The 18,829-nt window shown below is 39.9% G+C and overlaps 1 protein-coding gene across 1 annotated transcript; it reads left to right on the top strand.

The window, feature by feature from the left end:
* The first annotated feature begins 7,731 nt into the window (after window positions 1-7,731).
* On the top strand, window positions 7,732-10,770 carry LOC113303545 (F-box protein At5g49610-like). Its single transcript, XM_026552576.1, has 2 exons — window positions 7,732-8,108; window positions 8,210-10,770. The coding sequence occupies exon 2, from the start codon at window positions 8,217-8,219 to the stop codon at window positions 9,315-9,317; it is 1,101 nt and encodes a 366-aa protein (XP_026408361.1). The 5' UTR covers window positions 7,732-8,108; window positions 8,210-8,216; the 3' UTR covers window positions 9,318-10,770.
* The last annotated feature ends 8,059 nt before the right edge of the window (window positions 10,771-18,829 follow it).

Raw genomic sequence — 18,829 nt, 5'->3', positions numbered from 1 at the left:
TTGAATTTTACTGTCGAGCTGTTTTCACCTCCCGAACAAGCTCAAAACCTAAATATTCCCGCGAGGGAGATAGGAAATTCTTTTCCGTTCAGAATGGAGGGGAGGACCGTCAAAATCCGAGTTCGTACGAGAATTCTATAACGATTCTAGTAAGGGGCGCTAATTAGGGTTGCAACATGCTAAAAAATGAAGCAAGTTGTTACCTTCCCGAAGACAATCGTCACCTTCCCATGGAACTGAAGCAAGTTGTTATCTTCCTGAAGCCAGTCGTCACCTTCCCAGGGAACTGAAGAAAGTTGTTACCTTCCCGAAGCCTGCCGTCACCTTCCCAGGGAACTGAAGCAAGTTGTTATCTTTCCGAAGCTAGTCATCACCTTCCCAGGGAACTTAAGCAAGTTTTTATCTTCCCAAATCAAGTCATCATTTTCCCACGGAACTAAAGCAAGATGCCATCATTCCACGGCCCCGCAATTCTTCCTGAATTTTACTGTCGAGCTGTTTTTACCTCTCGAATGAGCTCAAAACCTAAATATTCCCTTGACGGGAGATGGGAAATTCTTTTTCGTTTAGAATGGAGGGGCGGACCTTCAAAATCCGAGTTCGTACGAGAATTCTAAAGCGATTCTAGTAAAGGGCGCTAATTAGGGTTTCAGCATGCCAAACCCTAATTCAGACAAAGTTGCCATCATCCCATGAAACTGAAGCCGGTCATCATCCTTCCATGAAACTGAATTCGGTCATCATCCTTCCAAGGAACTCAAGCTAGCTCCACTCCAAGACGAGCAACGCAAGAAGCTCCATTTCAAGACGACAAATGCTGACGACTCCCATTCCAAGCCGACTAACGTCCGCGGCTCCTATTCCAAGCCGACCAATGCATGCGGCTCCCATTCCAAGCCGACCAATGCCTGCAGCTCCCATTCCAAGCCGACCAATTCTTGCGGCTCCAATTCCAAGCCGACCAATGTCAGCGGCTCCGCTCAAGTCGAACCAACACCGAAAACTCGCTAACCAACACCTCCGCGTTCCCTAGCCCAGCCAAGATGACGCGTGACCAAGCCAAGACGACAGTATGCATCTCAACCAGCAACCGCCTCTACCATTTCAAGGTCCAGCCAGCAACACCACGAGTAGAATTTATGCAAGGCCACCAACACAAGAATCACGAATTCTCCTTACCTCTCGAAAAAGGTTAGTCGGGTCTTCCTGACCATCTTTTCATGACTTTCCATTTCGATTTTGTCCTGGCCTGTCACCATCTTATGCTTACCTCGCAACAATGCTCCTGTTCTGAGCTAAGCAGGGGACTTAATGTTGATGGTGGTTTTTAGCTTAAGGTTAAAATCGTAAAACCTTACATCTGACATGACATCACTACAACCACTAGCGCATTTATTGAATCATTCAACATACCTACGTAAGAATTACCAGGGTACCTTTTTTTATATACATGTGTCATGTTCCACGACAGAACTCTTAGTATTGACCGAAATCATCTTCGTACGTACCAAACCCTAATTCTCATGCTACGCGCCAAGGCATGCCAACCATGCCATCCGCACCACTGTGCCAATGGCAAACCATGCCAGCCACATCTCCGCGCCAAGGCATGCCAACCATGCCATCCACACCACTGTGTCAATAGCAAACCATGCCAGCCACATCTCCGCACCAAGGAATGCCAACCATGCCAGCCGCACCACTATGCCAATGGCAAACCATGCCATCCACATCTCCGCGCCAAGGCATGCCAACCATGCCAGCCGCACCACTCTGCGAATGGTAAGCCATGCCAGCCACGTCTACTGCGCCAAGTCATGCCAACCATGCTATCCACACCATGCGCCAATGGCATGACAAACCCTTGGTCCCACCATGTCAAGCCAACCGCACCTTTCCTTGGCCCCAACCATGCTATCCGCACCATGCGCCAATGGCATGCCAAACCCTAGGCCCCACCATTCCAAGCCAATCGTGCCTTGCCTTGGCCCCAACCATGCTAGCCGCATCATGCTCCAATGGCATGAAAAACCCTTGGCCCCACCATGCCAATCCAACCGCACCTTTCCTTGGCCCCAACCATGCTAGCCGCACCATGCGCCAATGGCATGCCAAACCCTTGGCCCCACCATGCCAAGCCAACCGCACCTTGCCTTGGCCCCAACCATGCGCCAATGGAATGCCAAACCCTTGGCCCCACCATGCCAAGCCAACCGGACCTTGCCTTGGCCCCATCATGCCAAGCCGTCCGTACCAAACCCTTGGTCCCACTATGCCAAGCCATCTGCGCCATTGGTCTTGGCCCCACCATGCCGTCCTTCCCTATGCGGCTACCAAAACGAAGGCGTGCTTTGATCAGCGACCACCCTTCTATCCTAGATGCAAATCCTAGCCGTCAAGGCCGCCAAACAATGCATGGTAACCTTTGCCCCAAAACCCTAGTTTTGGCCACGCCAAACCGCGCCAAGGCATGCCATGCCACATGTGCCAATGGCATGCCAACCACCTTGCCGCGCCATACCATGCCGACCTTCCCCATGCGGTTACCAAAACGAAGGCGTGCACGATCAACGACCACCCTTCCATCCTGGATGCAAATCCTAGTCGTCCGAGGTCGCCAAACAACGCATGGTAAACTTTGGCCCAGAACCCTAGTTTTGGCCACGCCAAACCGCACCATGGCATTCCATGCCACATGTGCCAATGGCATTCCAACCACCTTGCCACGCCACACCATGTCGGCTTTACCTATGCGGCTACCAAAACGAAGGCTGCGACGATCAACGACCACCCTTCCATCCTAGATGCAAATCCTATCCGTCCAAGGTCACCAAACAACGCATGGTAACCTTTGGCCCAAAACCCTAGTTTTGGCCACGCCAAACCGCGCCAAGGCATGCCATGCCACATGTGCCAATGGCATGCCAACTACCTTGCCGTGCCATACCATGCCGTCCTTCCCCATGCGGCTACCAAAACGAAGGCGTGCGACGATCAATGGCCACCCTTCCATCCTAGATGCAAATCCTAGCCGTCCAAGGTCGCCAAACAACACATGGTAACATTTGGACCAAAAACCTAGTTTTGGCCACGCCAAACCGCGCCAAGGCATGTCATGCCACATGTGCCAATGGCATGCCAACCACCTTGCCGCGCCATACCATGCCGGCCTTCCCTATGCGTCTACCAAAACGAAGGCCTGCAACAATCAACGACCACTTTTTCATCTAAGATAAAGATCTTAGCCGTCCAAGGTTACCAGTTAACGCATGGCAACCTTTGGCCCTAGTTTTTTCGAGCCTAAACAAAGCCAAAACCCTAACTTTTGACCGCGCCTAAACTGGGACATATTAAAGCCATATTGATCATACTTTCATGCCACTGGCTACCTAACGAAAGGTTGCAATAATCAATGGATACCTTCCTCTTAAGATGCAAAATCTCGACCGTTGAAGGTCATCACCGAGCCGGCAAGTCTCCCAAGCTCAAGTTTCCAGACAACAACAACATACTACATGTTTTCCACGAAAACACTCTAGACATCAACATATGTCACAAACTGGGGGATGCTCATTGGGTATTGGTTTGGCGGTTTACAGCATGCGGCATACACTACGCTCGTTATTAGAAAGTGTCATAAGGATGAGGCGGTTATTAGATACATGGAGTAATGGTGAAACGCTTTCTTTTATGGAACATCAATTCCAAGCGTTACCGGTTACCACCTCCTCCCATTTACTCACCCGTTTTCTATTTCTTAATGAGACTAGAGTACGTTTCACTTCGACTTGTATAAATAAGCATTACCTATTTCTACCAAACAACAAGTTCTGGTCAGGAGCATACAACAATCATAAAACGTTTGCTAACTTTCCCATCTGTTAGCTTCCCACTTTCTGATACAAGTCACAAAACAACTACTCTTCCAGAATCAACTATTCTGGTCTCAACACTTTCTTCGCGTCCCTCCCCAATCCCTTCTCCTCCACTTTGTGACCGAAGCAAGTCTTTAACGGCTATTTCTTGGTTTAGGACGGACTTGTACAGATTGATCTCTCGAATCTAAAGTACTCCCTTGCAGTACATTGTTTAGGGTTTAGATTTGTTTCTCACCCACATCACACGAAATTACCGAAACCAGCATGAACATTATAGACACGTTTTTCAAAGATTGCATTCCTTATTATATAAATGTTTATGTTCATGTTTAAAACCGATTTTAGAACTTTAACCTTGAAGTATGCAAACGGGTACGCATACTTGAAATATCCGGACTAAGATTGAGTTACGCCAGTACGCAAATGGGTACGCGAACTTCAAATCCCAGCCGAAATTCTCGGACATGAACCTGTACGCCAGTACGCAAACGGGTACGCATACTTAGGTTCCCGGATTTCTCAAACCAACAGATACGCAAACGGGTGCGCATACCATGGTTCCCGGACATGGGTTACATATGTGCAAGAGTGCACGACATGACATATCCAATAATGGCTAAGTGTTCTAAACTCTTATTTCAATCATCAAAACTTTCTTAGAGGATGACAATAGCCGTTTTCACACACTATTAGCATCAAAGCAATTTTCAAGTTATTGAAATAATCATTACGAAACATTCTAAGACAACACCAAATGATTGTATCACACAAACCATGTAAGATGTTACTTGGCATATTTCACATGATATAAGATGAACTTGGTCGAAGCGAAAGCTTTCCAATATATATTTCAGAAATATGTAGGCGAGTTAAACTCAGCTCGAAATCTCAAATGTGCATATAGAAAACTATACCGTAATACGACTTATGTCTCAATATAGGAGATAGAGTAAAAATAGAAACTTTCCAAGTGATGGATGACTTTAAGTCTCCACATACCTTTTTTCGATGAAGTTCCACAAGCTTCCCTTAGTAGTTCTTCGTCTTCAAATGATGAACGCTGTGAAAACTAAGCTCAACTACACAATCTATGTCCTAGTCCGAGACATCTATAAATAGGCTAGAAATCAAGACTTATAGTTTTGATCACTAACATTGACAAACATGCATGAGATAGCAACGCATGCGAGTTCGACCGAGCAATACTCTAACAGATATGTCACGGTCATCGACGACCTTTTTCAACACCCATGGTCTGCAGAGCATGTTGCTGTTCTAACATTCCATGCTTCATCCATCTTAACCTTGAACTTCGTATGTGAAGTTCATAAGACTCACAATCTTAGGTCAAAGATAGACCACACGTATGTAAAGCAGACTCACGCATGAGACATCAATACATGTCATATGGGGGGATATTACTAGGGTTTTGGTCTGGCGGCCTACAACACGTGAGATGTGAGGTACATCCACGAGGAGAGTTATGATAAGTCGTGCTGACAATTAATTAGTAAATGAAATAGTGGATGGTCGATCAACCCAGTCTTCCGTGCAAAGTGGAAATGGTTTTTACACGATCTGCCACTTTCTCATTCTTCCACTATCTTCAACTTCCACCACTTACAGGAGATTGATGTGATGCGATAAATAGGTAACTGAAACCTATATTTAGATATAGAATAACAACGACATTCGACATTGATCTTCACATCACCAACAGATCAATCTACATTGATCTTCACACAATTTCAACTTCCCTCCCGACAAAACAACCATTCTCATCCTCTTGAGACCGAATTGAACCTAGAACGACCATTGTCTTGGTTTAGGCCAGGATCCTAAAAATGAGTCTCTCGAACTCAAAGTACGTACTCCCGAGAAGTATATCTGTTTAAAGGTTCAAGAGATTCGCTACTTCGAGTACCTGCTTCAGCGAGCACTTGCCTCCTCCACCACTTCTTATCGGAAACTCTCGTAGGTCGTTTTTACCCGCAAGCAATTATATATATATATATATATATAGTTTTCTTTTATTCATTTAAAAATTAAAAGTAAACCTTAATTCACTATTAATCATCATCAAAAGACTTATCACACAGGAAACTAGTTGGAAACCTAGCAACAAGCTGGGCTCCAACACCTTTTTGAATCGTGATCCCTACCCTATTGAAAAGAATGTTGTCATTTATAGAATTAGCGTCGTGGCTTGCTAGACAATTTTTCAACCTATTTAATAGAGAAATAAAATCATCACCAAGTTCACGCAGAGTCGAAAAAGCTAGGACCCTAAAACCGTAACCGTGCGTCGTGCATTTATCCAAGTACTTTTTGCATTTGCGGGTAATGGTAGCAACAGTGGCATATCCAAGCGTAAAGTTACTTCTATAACCTCACGTAAAGGGTGAGATCCACGTGACATACAAACAAACATCTAAATCATTCTCCCAGTTGTACAGCAAGATGTCATCATGCCTCAAAGCAGTATTATTATCCGACAAAATGTAAGGCATGGTCGCCGAAAACATCCATTTCTCGGTTGCACCTTAGACTCGAGTTTTTTCCCCCTAAAAAGAGGTATAGCAAGCCTATAACTAAGAAAGAATGACACTGAAGTGTCTCAAGCATGAGCTAATGTTTTAAGCCCATGAATGGGAATCGCCTTTAATAGTCTTGAGCATGAGCTAATGTTAATTTAAAAACACTTATAAATATTTTCACCATAATTAGTATTTATTATACAATAATATACTTTTACAAAATTATACTCCTTCCGTCCCACTATTAGATGACCTAGTTCAAGTTTGCACAATTTTTAAGGCAAAAAATGTAAGGGAATATTTCTAAGTATTTTTTACAATTATACTTTATGAATAATAACTTCTAAAATTTAGAAATGATTTATCTCTCAAACTATATCATGGATTTTCGTAAAATTTGTATCATTGAAAAACATTTTAAAACATCTGCGCAACGAATATAAACATGAATATTAAATTATACATATTTCTTATATTACCGATAATCAATCAAAAGGATAATTTTAGAAATATCCCTTGGTTAATGAGATATGTCAACTAATAATGGGACAAAATTTTAAACCAAGTAGATCATCTAATAATGGGACGGAGGGAGTAAATATTTTTTGGTTTTCTTATAATAGATTTCTGACCTTACAACTATCTAGTACCCGGATAGAAAATCAGACACAAATTGGAAGTGAAAGATTGTATGATTTCGGATTCCAATAGTCTATGATTTTTTGATACGGACAAGTCAATGCCCTTAAAATCCACCAAACCAAAATGGGAAAATCTAACTGCTTGCACAAATCTAGAACCATTATGAACCATTGGGCAAAAGATCTAGAACCATTTGAACAAACCATTAGACAAAAGGGTCATTTAAGTGATTGCCAGTCGGTTGGTACGGTTCACCTCATGGTTTTTAAAAACGTATGCTTCACGCTTCGAAGCGTACGATTCGTTCCAAAATGTTCCAAGACGCTTCGAATCGCAATGCTGAATCGAATCTCTATGAAGAATGCTAGATTTTCTAATATATGCCCTTCACACGTTTCCCGCCCAAGTTTAAAATTTTCCCTCCTTCAAAATTTAAAAGAAAAAATGAAGTTCCGAGGGGTTTCGAACCTTTTCCCGTCTAAAAGTTTAGCCACAGCTACACTGTTTGTATTTTATTTATATAAATATTGCCTTCTTGAATTTACATTTTCCAACTAACTTAGAAGTACTATTATTATTTATAGACGCTTTAAACATCAATCATGAGGCGTGCTTTAAAAACCTTGGTCCACCAGCTTGCTCGCAAATACTAGTTGTCCACCACATTCTTCCACCAAAACTTTTCCCCGTGACATAGTCATTTCCTTACTGGTTCATGGCAACCCACCGCTGCAAAAAAAGAAAAAGAAAACTCAAGGCTTCCAAATCCTAGGGTTTTAGATGGGGCACATCGTGGACGAAAATTCATGGGCGAAGATAACGGGGGAAGATAGCGGGGGGACTTCCAAAAATTTCTCTTCTCTGTCACAAAGCTGAAGAATAAATAGTAAATTATGGTATCATCACTACAATATTTTCAAGCTTCGATTTCAAGATACGATTTCTATTCTCTTAGATTACTGATTTAAGATCATTGATTTGACTGAGAAGTTTACTCTGAGTCACACTTTATCGGATTTTCAGTTGAAACTGGTCTTAAATTTTAAAATTGGTAACTCACTTACTTCAATTGTATTTGTTTCTGGTTTTTAAGATTATGAAATTTTGAATTTTGGATCCAAAATTTTGAAGTTACGAATTCAATTTTTGTAGATCACCGATGGAAATCGTGTTGCCGGATGAAGTTATAGTCTCGGAGATCTTAACAAGAGTGTCCCTTCCTTGCTGCTCTTTACGGCAATTTCAATGGGTTTGCAGAGATTGGCATAACCTCATTCATGAGAGTAAATTCCAGCTTATCCACTCTAATAGGGCTCCTATTGTTGCATCAGGTTTCTTCCTTGTCATGATGGAACGTTATGCTCCCAATGTATCTGATTCTATCAGATTCTTCCCGTTCAACGATGATCAATCAGGGAAGAATCCATCTCCTTCTCTCGACTTTCTACCATCAGCCGTTGCAATTGCAGGTTCTTCTCCTTATGGTTCTCTGCTTTGTTGTGTCACTCTTGATAAATTACAGACAACAAAGACTATTCCGATAAAGAGTATTCCGATTTTCTACATTTGTAAACCAGCAACTCGCGAATGGAGAAAGATACCAAACCCTAGAACCAAATTTATAAATCATGGTATGCGAATAGTGGTGAAACAAACTTACCCTACATTGCAGTACAAGATAGTTGGTATGTCAGCTACTAGTGGTGTGATCTTGGAGTATCATCACTGTGAAATGTTTGATTCAGTCACTTGGGCTTGGAAGAGATTGGCCGATTTGAAAACCCTTAGTTGGTTGCACGATACATTTGGTGGTGTTTTCATTAACGGGTGTTTGCATTGGATCAGCCACAAGCGTCAAATCCATGTTTTATCCATAGAGCAAGAAAAGTGGAATGCAGTTATTCAACTTACAGCTGATGCCGTAGAAAGAGTATCACATAGGTATTTGTTATTCTTAATTGATGGAAAGATTGGTGTTCTGATCAGTAATAATGAGTGCATTGAACTTTGGGTATTAGAGAATTACTACTGCCATACTAGTTGGAAGAGAAGGTACCACAGGGATTTGAGAGCACTCAATCGCGAGGTTGGTGGTATGTGTATACCAGCAGCTGTGTCATCGCCCAGCATAATCTTTATGATTTGTCTGTGTTCGAACCCCCACGCTATAATCTACAACATGAATGATGATACTTACACCATTTTGGCATCCTTTCCGTTTGTTGGTTTTCCATTTGAATCAAGATTCTGTTACATTTAGTTCTTCGTATCTTTGGTATTCCCATTGTGATCAAGCGTTTGGGTTGCTCCATTTTTCACTTCTTTCTGGTTCAACTAGGTATCACCCAGTCCTTGGGCGTGGTCTCAACCGTCTTCGGAGCACGGTACTTTAGGATTTCTCGGCGCGCCAAAACCGGCCAATTTGAAAACTCTTGGTTGCTTGCACGATTCATTTGGTGGTGTTCATATTAATGGGTGTTTAGATATAATAAGTGTATTTATTTGGTTGTATTATTGCAGTTATTCAATTAATTCTCCAACCAGTGAGGAAATGATACCGTAGTAAGTGTATTAAATACGTATTTGTCAATCTTAACTGATGGAACGTTTGGTGTTCTGACCAGTAACAAGGAATGCAGCTACTGTCGCCATGCTAGTTGGAAGAGAAAGTACCGCTGGGATTTTGACAGCACTTAATCGCGAGGTTGAGGGTATATGTATACCAGTAGCTGTGTCATTGACCAGCATCATTTTTATGCTTTGTCTGCGTTCAAAGACCTGTATCTCCGTACTAACCTACAACAGCAACGATGATACTTGCACCATTTCGCCGCCCTTGTCGTCTGATGTGAGGCCTCTAGTACTTGTTTCTTGGATTTCCATTTGTATTGTGAGGCCTTGGAACTGTCCCCTTTAAATATCCTTTGGACTGTCTCAGGAGTAAAGTTTCTCTGTTCTCTGACCTAATACTAGGCAATGTTCAGAAACTTCTTTATTCTTTTCAATCTCAACTCTGAAGCTTGGAAAATGTGTAGCAAGTGGGTAGAATATGACGAGTCTTGTTAGAGCAAGTTGCTGCTGCAGAGGATTAACTTAGTATAGACGAAGGTTCAAGTGAGTTGATCCAAGAATTTGGAATTGAGCTTAGAGCTTTTAATTGTTGTTGAATCGTGATAAAATTGTTGTCAGTGATGATGCTAATGATCTGGTCTCCAATGAATGCCAAAAAATGGTTGTCCAACCGAACCGGAACCACCAGCACACTAGTAACTACTACTCCACTAGGGTGAGTTGGATTTGTCTGTGTCCAACCGGACAAGCTCACCGGAAGGTTGCGTTCTAACGGAAAACATAAGATTTCTTCGACATGAGAACCATCAACCATGGTTAGGTTAATCAAGGAGACACCGGAAGGATAATACTATTTTCTCGGGAAGAGTTATTAGATGAACCGAATCTCTTAACCAAGCTTTCTTAGGCCAAGGACCATGGGGGGAGATTTTAGCTTAGCATTGGACAATTATCATGGCTTATTGCTTACATCTTGTTTGTTTGCGGCTGACTCATCTGAGTCATTTGGATCCGACTGAAATCACCTGACTCATCTGGATCTGATTCACTGAGGTCTGACTCAGAAAATGTGTTTGTTTTGTGAGTCAGACCTGACTCAACTGACTATATTTTTCTGGACATAAAATACCCTTGTATATAATAGGTTATCTGGTATCATTTTTTTACTCACTTCATTTATAATTTATAACCTTGAACAAAAAAGGAAACAGATACATTCATTTGCTTTTATTCATCAATAATATTATGTTCAGTAGAAAATGAACTGTATCTTGCACATATATAGATGGAAACTCTTTGCGGAAAGAAAGAAAAAAAAAGATCAAATTGTTCCGAGAGGTGAACTATGCGTAACCAATAAGGACCTCTTAGGACAACAGAGACATCAATGGGCAATAGGGAGCAAGCAACATAGCATCACCATGCAGTCCTTGACTCTCAAACATCATTCAAGGGAGGATTCCCTAGGACAGGAGTTTGGGTTACGTATGAACTACTTGGCAATGGTCCTTGAGGTGTTCCATTAGGTGCCACAGAAGCAAGACCATCTCTGGTGGAGTTGTGTCGAGCAACTAAGGCTCCGGAAGTCAGCTTAACACAATCCAAAGGAGGTTGCTAGACAGGTATTTGCATACTCCGAAAGATATCCAATAAAAACTCGACGGCAAGCATGCAAACTACACAATTCACCATTAATGCTACTACTAAAATAAAAAGGATTGAGTAGCATGTTATAGCATGGATAACACCCAATTTACTACTCCTAGTAATCAAATATCTAAGCATGAATCATTTAGAGAGAAACCATCATTAACTGTAGCACATACCTCGTAGTGAGGCCAAAGTTGGCCGAGAAATACATGCATCATATATCCATCCTGATTTGCACTCGATAACAAAACGAGCCAATACTCCAGTGCCCAAGTACGGATTAGTGGAGAATAAGTGGGCAAATCCCATTTCTCTATACTACTGGATCTGCTGCACTTCACCAAGTGCATGATAAGGAGAATAAGTCATTGCTAAGGATATATTCTAGATACGAAATTTGAAAATAAGATTTACACCAAAATGAGACAGAGAAAATAGGCTCAAGTGTCTCTAACAATAATTCACAAAAATACTCAGTCAGTAAACCTAACTTCAAAATTTTCAATATGACAAAAGCAATATTCTTTGGCGACGCATTCCCATCAAACATGGATGCAAGCATCACCTACATACCTATTGTATATTTTGCATATGTTCCATATTCACACATAATCCAACTTTAGCATATACATAAGATTACCTAAGATTAGATATATGGAATGCTGGCAGTGTCAGTAAGTTATCTGTTCATGCACTACATAAACCACCCAGGTATAGAAGAAGCACAATTATAAGTTAATAAGAAGTGTCGAACCCGAAGTACATAATCATAAATATCCAGTAGAAATAGTAAAACAATGCAATATTTTTATTTTAATGTGTTGAAAAAGAAGTAGCTGGTAGCGGAAGATGCAAACTGTCATTCAAAAGCTTGATTTACTTCTCTCTTATGCATTTTTACAAACAACTATATGCCAACAAACTAACTGACCCATAGAAACTAACCATAGTTTAATCTACAAATACCCAATTTCTTAAGAAAACAATATATGCAATAAAGTTGTACCTTCACACAACTTTTATGCTCTTCTTTCTCCCTGAAAGCCATTTAAGAACTCGATTAGAAGAACCCATGTTCCCAATTCTCATCCACTAAAGTAACAATCACAGCAAATGAAGAAAACCCATATTTCCAAATAAGAAAAACTGATGTTTCCAAAGAAGAAAAACTCATGTTCCCAAATCTCATCCACTGAAATTGATGATTCTTCAAAAAAAAAAACTCAGATGGGTTAGAGAGATGTAGAAGATGAGTTGAATTGTTGAAAGAGATGCAGAATATGAATTGAGAAAGATGAAGAAGATCAACTGAGAAAGATTAAGGTGATCTTTTTTCGTTCTCCCAATTTGTTATTCCGTCGAAGAACGAAGAAAAATGAGAATGAAAATGACATACATTTTCGTTTTAAAATGTCGAGGAAATTTTAGTCATTTTGGTCGACTCAGATGTTCACTCCCATGAGTAAGGGTATTATGATACCGGACTCCAGCGGGGTCGAGTCAGGGGTTGCGTCCGACTCAGACGCCCAGTTAGGGTTATCAAAATTAGAAACCAAACAGTCTAACTGTTGACTCGGCGCGAGTCAAGAGTTGACTCAGACCCAGACGCCGAGTCAGCTACAAACAAACAAGGTGTTAGTTATAATGTGCCCAGATGCTTTCACTTTTCCAGTGGGTGGAACACATCCTTCTAGCTAATGGAAACTAAGTTTTTGTAAATATATATCGTACTGTAAATCAATATATTTATGGATACTGAGTTTCTGTATGGTTTCTGACAAAAATTATTTCGTTTTCGTATTTAATTTTATGGGTTTCACTTATTTCTATGTCTAATATTCCTAGTTTAGCTCTTTTACTTATCCGAATTTCTATTTTTCTTATTATATTTCGAATTTTCTCTCTTAAATATTCTTTATTGACTAAGATCTACACAAATACGATTGACATTTTTAGTGATGGAAACTCAATTTCCGTATTCTACTGCTGTGAAGAAAACTAAGCTTTTGTCCCAATTATCTAAGCAAAATTGAACCTACAGTGGTTCCTTTTTCGATGTCTCTCGACTTAGCTATACTGAAGATGTAGTCAAGGAAAATTGGTAACCATAGTGCTTGGTATTACTAAACTTGCTTGGAGGATGATTGATCAGGATATAGATTTGTGGATAAATATTTAAATGTCTAAGTATTTTAAACAATCTAATTCTTTATATGATTTTAATTACAGCCAAAGTTTGAGAATATTTGAATGTCTAAGTATTTTAAACAATCTAATTCTTTATATGATTTTAATTACAGCCAAAGTTTGAGGACTGTTCATAAGCAATAGACATGAGAAGTTGGGGGTGTTAAGTCTATCTCTATTTGGAGAGACTAAGCCCAGTTCATATGGGTGTGGCAAACCAAAGAGTTTGCCATTTTTGCGCCCACTATGGAACTGGCAAAGTGGCAAATTTTACACTTAGTCAAGCCAGGTCAAGGTTCCACCGAGCGGTCGACTCTCAAGTCTATACCGCTAGGTATTTACTCCACCGCTAGAGGCTCTTATAAGACCGGTCGGTCTAGTTTACACCGCTGAGTAGAATCTGATCCAACAGTCATAAATTTTTCCCCCTATAAATACCACATTCCTCTACCATTTTAACTCACACCTTCTTCCTATTATCTTAGATTTTCCAATGGCTCAAAACATGTCTATGGCTCAATTCATAGAAGAGCAACATGCAGCCGAAAATCAAAGAGTTGCACTTCGATCTAGTGTGCAAAATGAATTAAGAAGAGAAAATAGTTGGAGAGTTTCACAACAGCGCAATTTTAGCACGTTAGAAGATAAACGCATCTACGTGAATTATGTTTGATACACTAATCATCCAATCGTTGATGGCGCATTACGGCTTATTCCGTTTTGGGATCGCATTTTAATAAAATTTGAATAAGAAACAAAGAACCTCAACAATCGCAATTCGATGGTGTTGGGTTCTCGGTTCTCCGTAATTTCCAAGAATGTTAACAAGTATATTGGTATGATAAGGGAAGAGGCTCAAAACATAAGAAGTGGTGAAACCCTGCTGGAGATTGATCAAAGATGTCGTGCAAAGTGGCTGCGTGACAACGGAGAGAAGTTCCGATATGCAAGTTGTTATGAAATCTTAAAAGTGTTGCCCCAATTTAATCTAGCTTATCAATTCTAAGTTCTTAATTTTAACTTATGTAGAAAACTTTAAATGAAGATTATTATTTATCAAACAAAAGTGCAATTACATTAACGATTTAAACAAACCACGAAATAACAACTAACAAAAACAACTAACAAAACTCTCAAACTAACGATTACCACCAAATACATAATCCCCTAAGCCTGTTGGATCTTGTGAAAACTTATTATTTGGACTCTGAGATGGTGGTTGAGTAACATCAGGTGAGTCATAACCTTGAAATGGTACCAGAGCCATTGGAGGTTCTTGAAATCGGTGAAATGCTGAAGTTGTTAGGATATAAATTACGGATTTTCGAAATACATCCAAATTGACGTGTACACTAGCAGGAGTAAGTACAAGACATTGGGGAATGAAACCAAGGGGAGACTAGAAATCAGTCTCCAAGTTTGTTGTTGTTGGTGGTGTCTGAGTCTCCTCCACCACACTCTCTTCCATCATAGATGGAGTGCGTTGACGACTTCTACGACCTCCACGACTTCCACTTCCACGACTTCCACCGGGCATTTGAGAACTTGATGCTAACGGAGTCTCGACAATTCATAACTCATACTCTCCCTCAAAACTTGCATCTGGCTCAAGTGAAAATTCTGGAATTGATTGATAAAAAGATCATAATTGTTACACCGATCCTGAAACTCTTTTAGTGATGCCACCACACCATAGTATGGATAGCTTTGCTGCAAACCTTCACTAGTAAGTGGAACTGTAACAACATCTCCACTTGGTGATAAAGTCATGACTTCCCAAGGAATTGAAGGCATATTTGACGACCCTATTTACGTACTAGGGTACGTATATGGTTCGCCCATCGGTGGTGGAGGTTGGGATGGAAGATCTGTAAGTGGAAAATTTCCTATTGCTGGAAAGTCAACACTACCTAAGTTTTGTGGTTGAGTAGAAATATTTAGCTTACATACCTTCTGAAACCAACTAAAAGAATCATACTCATTTTCTGGTTGTTGGATCAAATCATCAGCTTCTTCCCAAGGTTGTCCATTGTTTATCAACTTTATCCAATCATCATGTGAAATTATTGAAGTTGGAAACAAGTTGATTGCTTTTACCTTTCTTCCTTGTAGCTGAAACAGATGTCTTTCTCCGTAATACCAAATACCCTGACCAATAACAGGATTGTAAAACACAAGTCGCTTAAGGCTCAACTGTAGCAGGTTTTGTGCCGTTGGTTCATGGAACTTATTAATTACTGAATACGGCATTGGCGTACTGTTGACACTAGTTCTGCAAAGTTGTTTTATCCTTTGCATAGCAGCGATATTTTGACCATCATTAATCTAACCAACCCAATTCTCAGCTTTGTACTTGTACATGACTGGAAAAATTAATCGTTTATCGTGAAGATCAGGTTCGGCGACAGTAAAATAAGTATACCACCAATATTGAAAAATAACACTGAAGAAAATTGTTGTGTTAGTACATTCACCATTATTTTGACAACTCGGTGATAAATCTAATAAATAATTCTTACCTCCATTACGACCCAAAATCCATTTAAGTAATCTGTCTTCTTACTTGAGAAATCACTGAGACACATGTATAGCTCAGCTAAAATTGCAGAACCCCAATCATAATTTGGTTCTTTAGTCAAATCTTCTAAAGATTCCAGAAAACCAATTAATGACACCGAGCTACCATTTGGAAAAAAACTTGACCTAACATCCATAATACAAAAATACGTTCAAGCTCGGGATAATCTTCATCTCTGTTTATCCCCCTGTCATGGTAACGGGTCAAAAAAGCCTTCAACCCAGACACTCTTAATCCAAATGAGTGTATATATCTTGATTCTGGTTTTCCTTCAGTATCATTTGCGTACAAGGGGAGTAAGTGTTTCCATCTTCCTTGTGATATCCACTTTAATTGGTTAAATTGTTTTGTCACCCTTACTTTTAATTCCAGTCAACATATACAAATGCAACGGCGTGAACCCTAAAAACAACATGGTCATAAAATTAAAGTTTGTATGTGGTACTAAAATTTGTATAAAACTAAAAAATTGAATCTCTAAAAATTAAAATGAGTGTGTTAGAGCATTTCTCGGTCGAACTCGCATGCATTGCTATCTCAAGCATGTTTGTCAATGTTAGTGATCAAAACTATAAGTCTTAATTTCTAGTCTACCATAGCTAAGTCTCGGATTAGATAGAAAGTGTAGTTGATCTCAAGGAATTCATGGGGATTCATCATATAAGAAGAAGAACTACTCAAGGAACCGGTGGAACTTCTCGAAAAAAGGTATGTGAAGACTTGAACTTATCTGTCACTCAAAAGTCTGTCTACTCTATCTCCTACTTCTTGAGACAAAAAGTCGTATGTTATATATAGACTTAGATTATACACATTTGGTATTTCGAGCCGAGTATACCTCACCTATCTATATCTCGAAATATGTGTTGGTAAGCGTTTCGCTTCGACCATGTTTATCTTTACCTAGTGACGAAAGTCATGATATGTTTCAATCACTTTGAAAATTGATTTGACGAGAAATGGTGTAACAAATATATAACGTCCTCTAAGAATGTTTCAACGGTTGGAATGAGAGTTTAGATTACATAACCAATGATGGACATAAGTATTATTGTGGAAACACATATGTGCATAAGTCTTATCCCTTGAACCAAAGTTTGCGAACTTTGTTGATCAAGAGAAACCGGAAGAATGGCTTGTTGCCAAGTCCGCGAACTCAGTCCGCGAACTGCCGAACTTCTCATCCAGAGAAATTCTGCTGGAGTTGACAAACTAGTTGCGTGAGTACCAGTCTGCGAACCGGCGGAAAGTCTTTGCCGAGATTTTCTGTTGGAGTTTGTAAACTCTGCCCGGTTTCTTAAGTCCGCGAACCTAGTGTGTGAACTTAAGAAGGTTATATATCTGAAGATTTCTGAACTTAAACTTAGAAAGACTAAGGAATGCAATTTACAAACCGTGGTTATAAAGTTCATGAACCGATTCAAATGAATCAAATTATCTTTGCTTCAATTGTGTCTTTTGTAGTACATAAGATTTCCTTGCAATTGAACAACTTTCTAATTAGTTCATTTGAGTCATTTGAACTAGTTATGGTGAATAATAATATGGTTAGTATGAAATGCTCATATAGATAACCTTTTAGTTAACTATTGTTGAACCAACAATGCACATGTTTGGGTACGTTAACAAACCTAGAAGCGTGCATTTCATTTGTGTATAACAATCTAAGTTTTCGATCTAGCGGTTGAGAAATATTAGCTTGAATCTAAATCATGTTTTCATCTAACGGTGGATATTGTTTGTTTTGTGACCAAGGAAAAACCCTGATTTGAAAGACTATATAAGGGGACATCTAGCAACTCTGCAAAACTAATCCCCACACCTCACATGTGATACTAGTTTGCGTGCTAGAGTCATTTCTCCTTTAACCTTTGGTTTTCTTCTTCTAAAACCATGTTAACGACTTAAAGACTTCATTGGAATTGTGAAGCCAGACCGATACTACTTTTATCGTAGTTGTGTGATCTGATCTTGCATCTTCTATCGTACGAGTACAATCAGATTGATTGGCTTAAGATTAATATCTCCGATAGGCAAGATATAAAAAGTAATCACAAACATATTCGTCTCATTGTTTGTGATTCCACAACATCTTGTTTCGCTACCATACGATTAAGATTGTTGTGAGGTGACTGATTTATCTAGGATGTTCTTTGGAGATATAAGACCGGATTATCAATTGGTTCCTGTTCACCTTGATTATTATCAAAAGACGGAACAAAAACTTTAGGGTTTTTCTGTGGGAGGCAGATTGATCCTTTTATAGACTTGTCTGTGTGAGACAGATTTGTTTATTGTCAAAGCTTGCGATTTTAGGTCGTAGCAACTCTTAGTTGTGGGTGAGATCATCTAAGGGAATCAAGTGCGCAGTATCCTGCTGGGATCATAAGCGTAGGGAGTACAACTGTACCTTGGATCAGTGGGAGATTGATTGGGGTTCAACTACAGTCCAGTCTGAAGTTAGCTTGGAGTAGGATAGTGTTTGTAGCGGCTTAATACATTGTGTGTTCAATCTGGACTAGGTCCCGGGTTTTTTCTGCATTTGCGGTTTCCTCGTTAACAAAATTTCTGGTGTCTGTGTTATTTCAGTTTTTGCATTATATTGTTTTATCTTTATAATTGAAATAATACAGGTTGTGTGTTAGATCATCAATTAGAGTAATCCAACCTTTGGTTGTTGATTGTCATTGATTGATCCTTGGATATTGGTCTTTGGTACCATCCAAGTTATTCCTTGTGTTTGATTAAAGACTCGTTGATTTCTATTAGCTCGAGTAAATCAAAAC

Source organism: Papaver somniferum, chromosome 8 (assembly GCF_003573695.1).
Source record: "Papaver somniferum cultivar HN1 chromosome 8, ASM357369v1, whole genome shotgun sequence".
Lineage (NCBI taxonomy): Eukaryota > Viridiplantae > Streptophyta > Magnoliopsida > Ranunculales > Papaveraceae > Papaver > Papaver somniferum.
The sequence above is the reverse complement of the archived record's forward strand: the minus strand, read 5'-3'. Positions and strand labels throughout refer to the sequence as shown.